Consider the following 12500-nt stretch of genomic DNA (forward strand, 5'->3'; position numbering starts at 1 on the left):
TGTTAGGAGATGTGGTCTCCTTCCCCACCTGTTTTAAGGGTAATAGAGACTAGGGACCCCCTGCTTTAGCAGAGCCCTCTAGGGCTAGGAGTTCGGTGGGGGGGGGGACATCTGCCATGTGACCCTTTCGTGCCTTATCCACAGGTGCCTCGCTAACTGCCTGGCCCCATCCCATCCCTACCCAGTGTCTCCTACGGCTTCATGGTCAGCCTTGGCCCCTTCGCTGCTACTAGTTAGTTCCGGAGCTCTGTGCACGTGACACTTATCACTGCTGCCGCCAGGGGGCGCCCCTGAGTCCTGACTCTTCCAGCTCATCCCCATCCCCCATCGCTTGTTCCGACCATCTCTGTCTTCCCCCTCCCTGGACTTCATCTCCCTTCACCTGCCTCCAGCTCCCCCAACATGATGTGGGTGCTGGTCGTAAAGCGCGAAGCGACTCTGCTTTCCAGCCTGCCGTGGCTCCCATAGCCCCGGGGACAAATCCTCTGCTCATTCTTGGGTCTCAACTCCCTGCTTCCCCTTGAAGTGCTTCTCTCTCTTTTTTTTTTTTACCCCCCCCCCCCCCCCCCCGCTCTTGCTGTACCCAGCTTGCTGGTTCCTTGCGTGCCCCGCTACCTGTGGCAATGTGCCCTTTGCCCTTTCCTTTCCTCCAGAAAGCCCTCACCTGCCTCTGAGACCCAGCTCCCCGTGGCTCTCCACAGTGGCCTCTGCGGCCGATCAGTGACAGGTGACGAGGTGTGGGGCCACTCAGACAGCGGCATCAGGGCTTGGTCAAGTACTTTATTTTCAGAACAGACAGTGGGGCCTCCAGTGAATGGCAGGGAGGGCCCTGGAGCAGGCAGAGCTGCGGGAGGCACCTGCCCCTGGGGCTGCCCTGTGGTTTGGCTTGCAGTGTGGCCCACTTGGCAGTCTCCGAGGCTCTGAGGGTTCCCCTGGGTAGAGGCACCTTCTTCCCACCCATCCAAGGTACCCGGGGGCGGGGGGGGGGGGGGGCTCCGAGGCTGGAATCTGCTCTCTGAGCCGGTTCCCTCCAAGTGGCTTCTGCATGGGGAAGGAATCTCACTTCCCTACAGAGACTGGGAGCCAGCATAATTGCCACCAGACCCCACCCCCCAAAAACGATGGTAGAGGGAGGAGAGAGAGGAAAGAACTGGGGTGAGAAGGGCTAGGTAAAGCCGACCTGGGGCTGGCTCCTGAACCTCAGGAGACAGTCCGGGCCCGACCACCAGCTGACATCCCTTCTCGGTACTGTTGCTGGAGTAGGCCTGCGGGGAACAGGCCTCAGCAGGGTCACTGGCCCCAGAATACTTGTGCCCCGGCTGGGTGGGTGCCCTGAACTTGGGCTGGAGCTGTTCCAGCTCTGTAGAGCAGCCGCTCAGGTCAGCACCTGCTGGATCCAGTGGATCACACGCGTAACGCGAGTGTAGACGCCGAAGAAGTTGGGTCGGCCGCAGCCCAGGCCCCAGCTAACCAACCCTGCCAGGAACCAGCGGCCGCTGGGCTCCCTGCACACCAGGGGGCCTCCAGAGTCACCCTAAAAGAGGAGTGGGGAGACATGACGGCCTCAGGGTGAGGGCCTCCCTTCAGTGCTCCCCTAGATCACCCCCCCCAGGACCAAGGCCTCAGGATGGCAAGGAGCGGAGCCAAAGACCTCCCACCCCAAACCAAGGTCTGCTATGTGCGTCTGCAGCCACCAGCAGCCCCTCCGCCTCTGAAGGCCTCGGGGCTCCTCATCTTGTAAAGTGGGGGCAGGTCATCTTCCCTTACACAGCCCACACCCCACAGATAGTAGTTACCTGGCAGGCATCCTTCTTGCCCTTGCGGTAGCCAGCGCAGAGCATGCGCGGGGTCACCTGGTAGCGGTAGGCTTCATTGCACAGGTCTTGAGGGACCAGCTGCACGTCCACCTTCTGCAGGGTGCTGCTGCTGGGACCTGCAGGAAGGCGGCAGCAAAGAGAAGGGCCTAGGAGTCTGCTCCCCCTGGGGTCGTCCTCTCCTCCCAGGAGTCTTTCCCTCTCCGCCCTGTTACTGCTGACTCCTCGCCACGGCTCGTGACGACAGAGGCCTCATCTCTATCCCTGGAAAAGCCTGTTAGTGCATATCCCCTACCCGCTTCCTCTGAAGGGCTTCTAGGCTCAGGCGGACCCCCTCCGCTCTATGGTAGCCCCAGGGGGGTGCTATCGAATACACGTGATGCCCCTCACTGTACTCCTAATTCCTTAGTGGCCCTCGCTGTCCAGCCCAGATCTTGTCCGGAGAACTATGGGACAGTAATCCACCAATCTGGGGCTGGACCAGACATTGGGGTTTTGAAGCCCCTTTGGTTCTAAGATGTAGGCGGGGAGGACTCCTCACCCATGAGTCCTGGGGGTGGCCTTCAGGGCCCACCAGTTCTAAGGCCCTCCCCTTGGCACGCCTGCCCTGACTCCCCTCTAGCTGGTAGCTGCTGCTGTTCTCAGGCCTTTCTACCTGACGCCTGTGCCTTCGCCACAAACCCCTGTTCCCAGGAATAACTCATAGTCACTCAGTGGAGACCCGTCCTCTGGTGCCTTCCTGGCCAGGCCGGGCAGGTGCTTTCCCAGGCCGTTTCCTGTTCCTGTCCGGTAGCCCATACCGTAAGAGCGTGCTCATCTTCATCCCGCTTGTCTGCCTCTATGCTTGACACATAGTAGGTGCTCACATGTGTGTTGCCGAGCGAGCAGCCAAGCGAGGAACCCTTGCTTTGTCTCTGACATCTCCACCAAGTCACCTTCCTGAGCCTCAGTGTTCCCATCTTTAAGCTATCCCTGCAGAGGTCGGGGTATGGCTGGGTGGTGGAGCAGTTGTCTTGGCACACGCGAGGCCTTTGTTCAATTCCCGGCACCCCACCACACGGGCCCCTACTTCCGGGTGGTAAATCTCCACGTGCCAAGGTGGCAGTCATGTCTGCAGCTATAAGCCAGCCAAGCCGAAGTCTGCAGAACCGAGGGGCCGCCTCTAGAGATGGCAGCTCCTGTCAGTTAAGGCCAGGAGGGGAGAATACCCTTTCTAGCAGCAGAAGCAGATAACTCTGGGCCCTAGAGAGAGGGCAGTCCTAGATCCGATTCCCTACCAAGATCTCTTGGCTGGGTGGCTTTCAGTAACTAAGGGACTCGGCCTCAGCTTTCTCATCAACAAAATGGGGCCACAGTGCCCGGCCCTAAGGCTGAGTGGCTTATATGACATTTTCCCCTCAATCTAGTCTGCAGTAATGAAGAGCCCTGCACCCTTCCCCCACCCTTCCCCCAAGGTTCATACAGCCAAGCTGGGACATTCCTGCCTATCCCCTCTGCCCCCTGCATAAGTTCTTCAGTGCCTTCCAACGCATAGGAGGGCAGGAGAAGAAGCCACAGGCCCTCTTACCGATTTTATCTTATGAAGTTCATTTCCATTGATCCCGAAGTTGGAGGGCCCTCCTCCAAGCCTGCACCTGGTACCCCAGATCCCGCTGCCTGCCCCTGCTTACCACCCTCTCGCAGGGCTCCCCAGCCTGTGATCCAGCACTGCTGGCCCGACTCGAAAAAATGAGAGCGCGCAGGCAGGCAGACGGGGCGCACGGTGGCCGAGTATACCACAGGGTGGTCCAGCTGCAGCAGGGCTACGTCATAGTCGTGGCTGTCCTCCTCGTGATACGGGTGCAGGAACAGGCGGTTCACCTTGAAGGACACCTCGCCGGGCCAGCGAGAGTTCTGCCGCATCTTGCCCAGGAACACAGTCCACAGCCTCGGGGAGGCCATGCTGGGTTGGGTGGGAGGCAGGGGAAGGCATCATAGCCCAGCTGCTTCGTCTCCTATCCAGGGACCCTGTCTCCCTCTACACGGTCTCTCGTTTCTTCTCTCAAACCCCTGGCTGGTGTACAGTGCTGACTGAGCTCCACCCCCAGCCTCATCCCTCCTTCTCTAGGCCTCAGCCCTGCCATCTGTGAAATGGGAGCATTCTCTGCTCCTATGTTCTTAGGAGACTGTGAGACGCATAAGAGGAGCCCGGTGCCAGGCCTGGGGCAGCGTTTCTCTGTTTGTAACCCACTTTGCAGACTCTGGGATGGGGGGAGGTGTTGGCGGGGGCGCAGGGGTGGTGTCACACGACTTGGTGAAGAAATTGGCAGAGAGGTAAGAAGAGCAGGTGGGCAGGGCAGAGTGTGCCTGGGGAAGACAAACAGGTCCCCAGAAGCCAACAGAAGACACAGGACAGTTGGCTTCTGTGGGGGGGGGGGTGCTGAGGGGTTTGGGGCTCAGATCTGGTTGGGACTGGAAGGGGTTTGGCCCACCAGAGAAAGAGGTTTGGGGGCCAGTGAGATGTTCACTGCGAGCTTCCCTCGTCCCACCCACCACCACCCCCTGTCACAGTTCAAAATTACAGTAGGGTTATGGCTGTTAGCAGCTTGGGCAGTTGTGTCCTCCACCATCTCCCTAATGTCCGGCCCAGACCCTGGCATGGAGGAGGAGCGGAGTTGTAGGGTTGATGGAAAGAGTGAACGCTAGTGGAGCTCAGAAAGGCTGAACAAAGAGCCTAGCAACACACAGCATGTTGGGAGTGTAGGGGGTGCCCGAAGACCAGATCCCACGTGTCATGGCAGCCAGTCTGGGGCTCGTCTCGACCCTCTCCTCTATCTGAGTACAGTTTGCACACACTGCACCTCCCGTGGCCTCCCCCATGCTCCCCCCCAGGCCCTCTGTGGTCCCCTCACCTGTCTTCCTGGAAGCAGTGGGCGGCTGTTATGACCCAGCGGTCAGCGATGAGAGCCCCCCCACAGATGTGTCGACCCCGAATCTGGAGGCTGGCCTGCCATGGCCACTCACCCTCGGAGGACACGGACCCGCCCACAATGCGGCTGGAGGGGCCCTGGAGGCCACAGTCTGGGGGTGGGAGAGGGCCAGGGGCGGACAGAGAAGGAGGAGGAGGGGGAGGAAGAAAGGCTAGTGAGAAATGGAGACAGAAGACAAAGGAAAGTGATGGAGAGACATGGGGGGAATGGAGAGACAGGCCCAGGAAAAGGTGATAGAGACAGAGAGGCACAGAACAGGACATGGTGGCCCTCCCCTCCTGTGCCCCCACGGGGATCCCTACCGCCACCCCACCCCCAGGCCTGGTCTTCACACACAGCTGCGCCTGGCAGGCTCACCGCAATGGTGCTCGTCCGAACCATCACTACAGTCCAAGTGCCCGTCACACTCTGGGTTGGGCTTCTTCACACAGCTCCGGTCCTCACACTGGAAGGTGAATGTCCCACAGGGCACTCCTGGGATGGAGGGGACCAGGCAGGCCACCAAAGGTGGGTCTCTGAGCCCCAAGGGAGTCTTCCAAAGTGAGACCAGGAAAAAATGGCACCAGGAGAGGCCAGGAGACTCGGGGTGGGGTGGGGGTCTCCATCACACCGGAAGCTTCCCCCAATCTCCTCTAGAATCTCCTCCCACCCACATTCAGCCAGGCCCCGTTGATGCTGTATTCCCTCCCCTCTCAGACTAGAGCTGCTTGACCTCATCGTCCCATGAGGCCCCTGAAGGCAAAACCATGCTTCTCCTATCAGACTAGAGACCCAAGAGCATGGCCATTTCTCCCCAACAGTGAAGACCGCCACCCGCTCTTTGTTGTAACGGACACCCCAGTGCCACCTCTGCGCCTGTCCTTGCTTCCTTCCCTCCAGCCTGGTTAAATTCCAGCTCTCTGCAAGACCCACCTAAAAGCATATACCTAAGAAGCTTCCCAGGCCCCCAGCCTTCCCACAATATACTGCACATGGTGTCCCAAAGGCTTTGGGTCACCTGTCATATGTCATCTAAGAGCTAACCCCTTGAAGGGCACATCGTTGTCATCTTATTTCTACCACCACCACCCCACTGCCCATCACTTGACAGCCTGCCGGTCAGGGTCGGCGGGTTTGTCAGTTGGATGGATGGGTGGATGGATGACTAGCTGGCTAGCAAGCAGCCTGGCTGGCCGGATGGAGGGAACAATGGACTCCTAGACAGGTAGTTGTGTATACAGAGAGATGGTTGCCAGGTCAGTGGATCGACAGATGAACATGCGCTTGTGTGAAACAGTGGACGGAAAGGGCGGTTCAGAAGCAGAGATGGGAGGGAGGCTGACGAGTAAGTGGGTGGATGGATGGCTATTAGACAGCTGGATAAATGGGTGGGCAGATGGCTGGCTGGATGTCGGATGGTTGGGTGAACGGATGAATGGATGGATAGACCTCTGAGTGGACAGCTGAACGTGCAGACGTAGGCACAGTGGGTTGCCGGTATTTGAACAAGAAGACAGAGACCTTTGTAGTAGAAGGTGTTCCTGGGACCCTCTTTGATCTCCTTGGAGGGTCCCCCTACCTTCTTGGCACTGCTCCTCATCACTGCCATTGAGACAGTCAGGCTTCTGGTCGCAGACTCGAGGCAGGGAGATGCATGTGCTGTCCTCTTGGCACTGGAACATGGCTCTGCAGACTGTGGGTACAGAGGACAGTGGCTGTGGGGCCAGAGGGCCAGGCTGGGGCTTTACGGTGGCGGCAGCAGAGGCCCCCTGTGTCACGTGTCCACTGTCACAATCCCTCATAGCAATCCTGGCAAGACCCATCTCAGTGGTGGGAACGACAGGAAGGATGCATCCGAGGCCCCCAGACATTCAGGGTCTCTCCTCACAGACTGAGAACTGACAAGGCAAGTGTGGAGCATCACTGCCCAGATGCCTTAGTGCGCCGATGCCTAGATGATGGGTCTAGGGGCCAGAAGCTGGCATTTGCCCAGAACTATTCCCGAAAGCCCTAGTCTGGGAATTACAAGTTCCTGCCTCGGGCAGGAGGAATGAGGATCCCATTCAAGGAGAGAGATACAGGATTCCTACCCTGGATCCTGTTCCCTGACAGTCCCAGCCCACTAACCATCCCTGCCTGGTTCTGACATCCCCCTCTTGGTTATTTTTTTTCTGCTAGGGCAGGTAACTAGTGTATTTGCCTGTGATGAAGGGAGAAATCTGAGCTGAGGGTCACAGCTTGTCCCAGACACTACCTTGGGAGTTGGCTCTGGGGAGGCTGGTTTCCCACCCTGCCTCCATCTTGCCATCCTGACATAGTACAAGAACCCTGGCGTCTTGGGTGCTCGTCAGGGGGACTACTCATGGGGTAAACTTAGATCAGTGCAGGAAGTGAGGAGAGAGGAGGCATGGTGACAGACTGCTCACCGCAGTTTCTCTCATCCAGGCCATTGGGGCAGTCCTTGATCCCGTCGCAGGCGGGGACACACAGTCCATTCACCGAGCAGAGGAACTCTCCAGGGCAGGCTGGGAACCCATAGGAAGCCATGGAAGCAGAAGGGCACCATTAGGGCACATGACATGAAATACATGAATCTATGTCCTTACACACACGTGATCAGTTATCCATACAGCTGCTCCAGTGCCTGTGATCATGGCCCATGCAAAACCACACCCAGGCAACACACACACAAAGGGATACATGGAATTGCCTGCCCGGTGCGTGCATACGCGTGCGTGTGCACACGCATACACACAGCGCCCTCACTGTGGTCTAGCCTCATAAATGTTTGTGCACATTTGGGGACAGCAAAGGAGCATGACGGCCCCCTCAGTTGCCCCCCCCCCCCCCCCGCACCCCACCCCCCACCGCCTCCATTGTACTCACGGTCTGACTGGTTGTACAAGCTGTAGTACACTTGCACACCAGGGCCCGTAAGGGAGATCTGGGAGGTGAAGTTGATGGTGACACCAGCCGAGGCCACCATGGGGATCCTCTCCGCATATGGCTGCAGGGTGCGGAAGCCACACAGCCTAGGAGCAACCAGGGATGGCTCAGACACATGGACTGGTTTCCCAGCCAAGAGAAGGAACAGCCTAGGTCCCTATGCACAGACAGGATAAGGACCAGGCAGCCAGAAGCTGTGGGTTCCACCCACACCCCCCTCTATCTTGATTTTCCTCTGGGTGGGTGGCTGCTCAGCCCTAGAGTCATCTAGAAAGGAACTTGTTTATGTCACTCCCCTGCTCACAAACCTGCAATGGCTCCCCATTGCCTGTGGGATAAAATCCAGTCCAGATTCTAGCCCCAGTCCCCCATAGGTCTGAAAATCCAGCAAGTCGGTGGCCTCCTCCGAGTCTTATTTTCCTTCCTTGTTCCATAAGGAAAACAAGCATTCCTGCCAACCTCAGATCTACAAAAGGCTTCCATGTGTCTGCTGAGGCAGAGGACCTCGGCCGGCCCACTGTTCGTACCCCACCACCAAACACAGGGGTGTGGCCTTCTTGTTTACCGACAGCTGGCCAGCGGACAGACCAGGCAGGCAGGCCCACTCAGCCCATGGATAGAGATGGCTGAGGAGCAGTACAAGGTGGACCGAGAATCCAGGCCCGTCCAACCCAGCTCACTGCGGGAGGAGCTCCGGAGACCGGGCCGCCCAAACCTCTGACCGTCACCACCAGGCTCCTGGCCAGACTCTGGCTTCCGGTGTGTCTGTGACCTCAGACCCACTAGTAGTTTTCAGTGCGGTCCAGAGACCCCTGGGGACCTAAAAGTCACCTCTATAGCATCGTTCTAATAGATCCTTCCTCTCACACCACCACAGCAGAGTTTTCAAGAGAGGTGATTGGTACCCCATAACTGAGGGTGCCAGTCCCAGACTATTAAACCAGTTATTAAATCTTCAAAAAAAATTTGGAGGTCCTACATTCGTGTCACTAAATGTTGGGGTGCTCCATCATTTCAAAGCAAATTAAGGAGTCCTGAAAAGGAGCATTTTTGAGAGCACCAGAACGCAGCTGCTTTTCATAGAAAAGATCACCACCAGGGGGTGCTCCGAGCAAGCCTAGCCCTTTGTGCGTCCCCCCCCCCGCCTTTTCTTCAAGCTAAGGAAACATCGGTTCTTGTGGGCAAAAAGATAGAATCCTAGACTGTGATCCTCAGAGGACAGCCCCCCTCACAAAATTCAGGCTCCTCCTGCCTTGTAAGCTGTACCTGCTCCTGAGCTGGGAGGCACACACCTGTCAGCCCAGCATTCTCCAGGTCCAGGTGAGAAAATGGCAAGTTCAAGACCAGCCTGGGCTACACGGTTAGACCTGTGGACACCAGAAATTCCAGGCAGTGCCAAATACTACCTGTACTACGCTCTGCCAATTACAGGCGTCGAAATTAAGTCTCTCTTTGTCAATCAGGCTCCAAAAGAGAGCAGTAGCGAATGAAACAGATTCGCTTCTGGAATTTTCCACTGAAGTATTTTCCGATCACGGGTTACCGTGAGTAACTGAGGGGGAGCTGGTGAAGAACACATTTCTGAACTTCTCAGGTTTAACTCCGGACACAGGCATTTAACCTGCATAAATAAGCAAGGATGCTGGCCTGCATCATAGAGAAGAGGTCTCCAGAGAGGGGAGGGCCAGAGCACAGCATCCCTTAACAGAGATGAGTACCACCAGGGGGCGTCCTGGAGCAAGCCCAGCCCCTTCCAAGCAAAGGGAAACCCCATTATGTCTTGGATGAGGGGGGTTATATATATATATATATAAACTTGTGTTACACTCATGATAACATAGTTATTACGGACTGCCGTCCTTAGGAAGGGCTCCAGGAAGTGAGCAGGGGAGCTAGGAGCATTCCTGAACAAATTTAAGATTCAGTCAGGTGGGGGCACGGACCCCATGCATGGCCCTCTGAGTTTCTGGTCCTTCGTTCCTCGTGTGCCGAGTCAGAAGGTTCTGGGGCCTGTGTGGCCTGCCTTACAGTCTCATCCCTCTGAGTTCCGGGAGAACCATTGCCTCAGGATGCTCCGCGAGTACCCGTCAATCTGACACATCAGCAGCTCCCCACAGAGGAGCTGGAGAGATGCTGGGTGGATGGGCAGAAACATGGCCAAGAGGAAAGGGGGGAGGAGGGGCCAGGCCTCACCTCGCACACGCCCTCTACTAAGGCCAAGCTGAAGGAAGGAGGGCGGAGGGACAGCATTGAGGAAGGGACAGTGGCCTGCTCTGGGGTGGCCAGGGCGTTCGACTTAGCACTGCGCAGCTGAGGTCAGCTTGACTTTGCCCCCTGAGAAGCTGTGTGACTGGGGGAAGCAAACTTCAGGCCTCAGTGTGTGTGTGGTGGCGGCGGGACTGTAGTCAGGTGACAGCCATCCCTGGCCCGCCCCCACCTCCTTGCAGACATTTCTGAGAGGACCTGGAAACATGGTTTTGGAGAGGAATGGCGCCTGACACAAGGTGACAGATAGCACGCGGCCCTGGCCGCGGGGCCACGGGAATGCAGAAGGGACACCTAGACACCCAGAGCCAGGCCAAGCCACAGGGGGCGGCCCTGGGCCTCTGGAGCCGGTTCTGCCTTATCTCTTGGCTGGAAGCTAGCTAGCGGAAAGGGTCAGGCAGGTCACAGGAGAGTGACATCACAGGGGAGGAAGTGAGGGCAGGTTCCTGGAAAGGGGGAAGTCGTCACTGCGGTAGCACCCAGGGAGGAGGTTCTGCGAAACCCAGCAGCCGGCAGCCCGGATCTTACGAGGACCAGATTCCCCGCCACCTGCAGGCCGCCAGAGGATCCTGCCGGGGCATAAGGGCATCCGGAAGAACTGGGAGAAAGCAGTGGATGGGGTGGGGGCCAAGGGTGCCCAGTCAGTGGGATGGCTCCCGTCACTAGCCTTGTCACAGGGCTTCAGCCACCTCTCAGCTGTACCCCTCAATGGCTGGGCCAAAGGACCTGGTCTCCCCCTCCTCCGCCTCTCAGGCCTCTGCCACCCACACAGTAGACTTTCCAAGACACACTGTTCAGAGGATTTCCTAGCATTGACATGTCTTTATCAGCCCACAGGAACCAGAGACTGGGCCCCAGGCTGTGCTGTCCCATCATGCCTTGCCTTCCACCAGGCATGGCGTGAGACAAGGAGCTCGTTCTCCACTGGGAGGACCCTCCATCCCAAGTGAGGGGCTGAGGTGAGGTGGGACTTTCCTGGCTGCTCTCAGAGGAACCAGTAAGAGCCATAGAGATGGCATTCCCTCCTACCAGCAGGCGGGTGTCCTGGCTGGGAATGGCTCCCCAGAGAGACAGCTGCCTGAGCTCAGGGATGATGTCACAAGCCACGGGGGCGGGGGGGGGGGGGGGAGGTTGGCAAATGACTCATCCTCTGGGCCTCAGGCCTTCTCTGCTGTCAGGCTCTGGGCAAGTCCCTGAAATTTACAGTTGGAAACCCGGTTTAGAGGGAGGACATTTGGGGGGACGTGATCGGGTCAAGGGCTGCACTTGGCGAATGAATGCATTAATCTCATCAGAAATCAGCAGGTAAAGGAATAAGAAGTACTGGTGGGTGGTCTCAAGAGTGGCGCTGTCGTGCAAGCCAGTTCGACCCTGCCTCATCACGTGACCCTCTGCCGTGTGTGCCGATGACTCAGCAGAAAGCCAAATAGATTCTGACGCCATGTTCTTGGACTTCAGCCTTCCTAAGCATGAGCCAAGCAAACCAAGAAGAGTTCTTTATAAACGACCCTGCCTTGGGCATTTGTTATAGCCACAGAAAACAGGTGGAGACATAATCTGAGTATAATTTCCTTGCTAGATCGTGGGCTGCACATAATCGCTTTCCCTGCCTGCCTGGCGCAGAGTAAGGGCCAGTTAGCAAGCGTGGTACTTTCTCCACCCGCCATCTTATTTAGGCTTCAGCAGGAGGGGGTCTGCTTCATGCTCTTTGTTTTGTTTGTTTCTGTGCGGTGGTAGAAAGGCACTCCCGTTTGCCACAGCACGTCTGCGGAGGCCAAAGCACGGCTTTTGGGAATCAGCTCTTTCCTTCCACCATGTTGGTTCTGGGGATCGAACCCGGGTCCTCAGGCTTGGCAGCAATCACCTTTACCCACTGAGCCATCTTGCTGGCCCGTGCCCTTTGCTGTTTATGGTCGTTATTGGGGATTACTAGGGTGGAGCCTGGGACTGCTGTACGCTAGGTGAGCACTCCATCCTCAGAGCCCATCCAAGCCTCAGACCTCTCTCTCCAGTTCCTGAGACTGGGAGAGGCAAGCCTCGGCCAAGAAGGAAGCCAGGGAGCCAGGTTCTGAGCCCCAGTCTTCCTGCCTATAACTGGTGACCATTGGGAGGGACCTACGGTGACCCATCTGGGTTCCCCCCGTGAAGCTGGTGCTTATGTTGAGCACTGAGCTCTGGGTCTCATAGCACTCGGCACAGGGCCAGCCTAGATAATGGGATGGCCATGGGCACAGGATGCAAGAGGGTGCCAAGCCCTAGGTGGTCCCCTCTCCTTCTGGCCTCTCAGAGATAGAGACACCGCTCAGGGAGGGGTCATGACTGAAAACACAGCGTCTTCATTCGTGGAACTCCAGTGCCAGGGTTACCTGGGCTCTGATGAGGAAGCGAGAGACCAGCTGCTCGCAGCGTGGGCAGGTGGCTGAGGGAGCACTGTGGGGGAGAAGGGCAGCCATGACAGCACCCTCCTCCATGTGATGGGAGACACCTCTGTTCCCTAGATGTCACAGGCTTATGTCACAGTGAGCCT

General features: G+C 57.5%; 1 protein-coding gene across 3 annotated transcripts in view; it reads right to left on the reverse strand.

Moving 5' to 3' along the window:
• Positions 1–760: 760 nt before the first annotated feature.
• Positions 761–12500, reverse strand: part of Tmprss6 (transmembrane serine protease 6) — a 31142-nt gene continuing 19402 nt past the window's right edge. For all 3 annotated transcript variants that reach the window (XM_015997796.3, XM_006979111.4, XM_076556248.1), the window contains exons 11-18: positions 7649–7794; positions 7189–7287; positions 6342–6455; positions 5141–5257; positions 4706–4874; positions 3485–3756; positions 1797–1933; positions 761–1534 (exon numbers count right to left, since the gene is read on the reverse strand). In XM_015997796.3, the coding sequence (XP_015853282.2) occupies positions 1376–1534; positions 1797–1933; positions 3485–3756; positions 4706–4874; positions 5141–5257; positions 6342–6455; positions 7189–7287; positions 7649–7794 (1213 nt within the window). In that variant the 3' untranslated portion in view covers positions 761–1375. The remainder of the gene's footprint in view (positions 1535–1796; positions 1934–3484; positions 3757–4705; positions 4875–5140; positions 5258–6341; positions 6456–7188; positions 7288–7648; positions 7795–12500) is intronic.

The sequence above is a fragment of the Peromyscus maniculatus genome, chromosome 20, assembly GCF_049852395.1.
Source record: "Peromyscus maniculatus bairdii isolate BWxNUB_F1_BW_parent chromosome 20, HU_Pman_BW_mat_3.1, whole genome shotgun sequence".
NCBI lineage: Eukaryota > Metazoa > Chordata > Mammalia > Rodentia > Cricetidae > Peromyscus > Peromyscus maniculatus.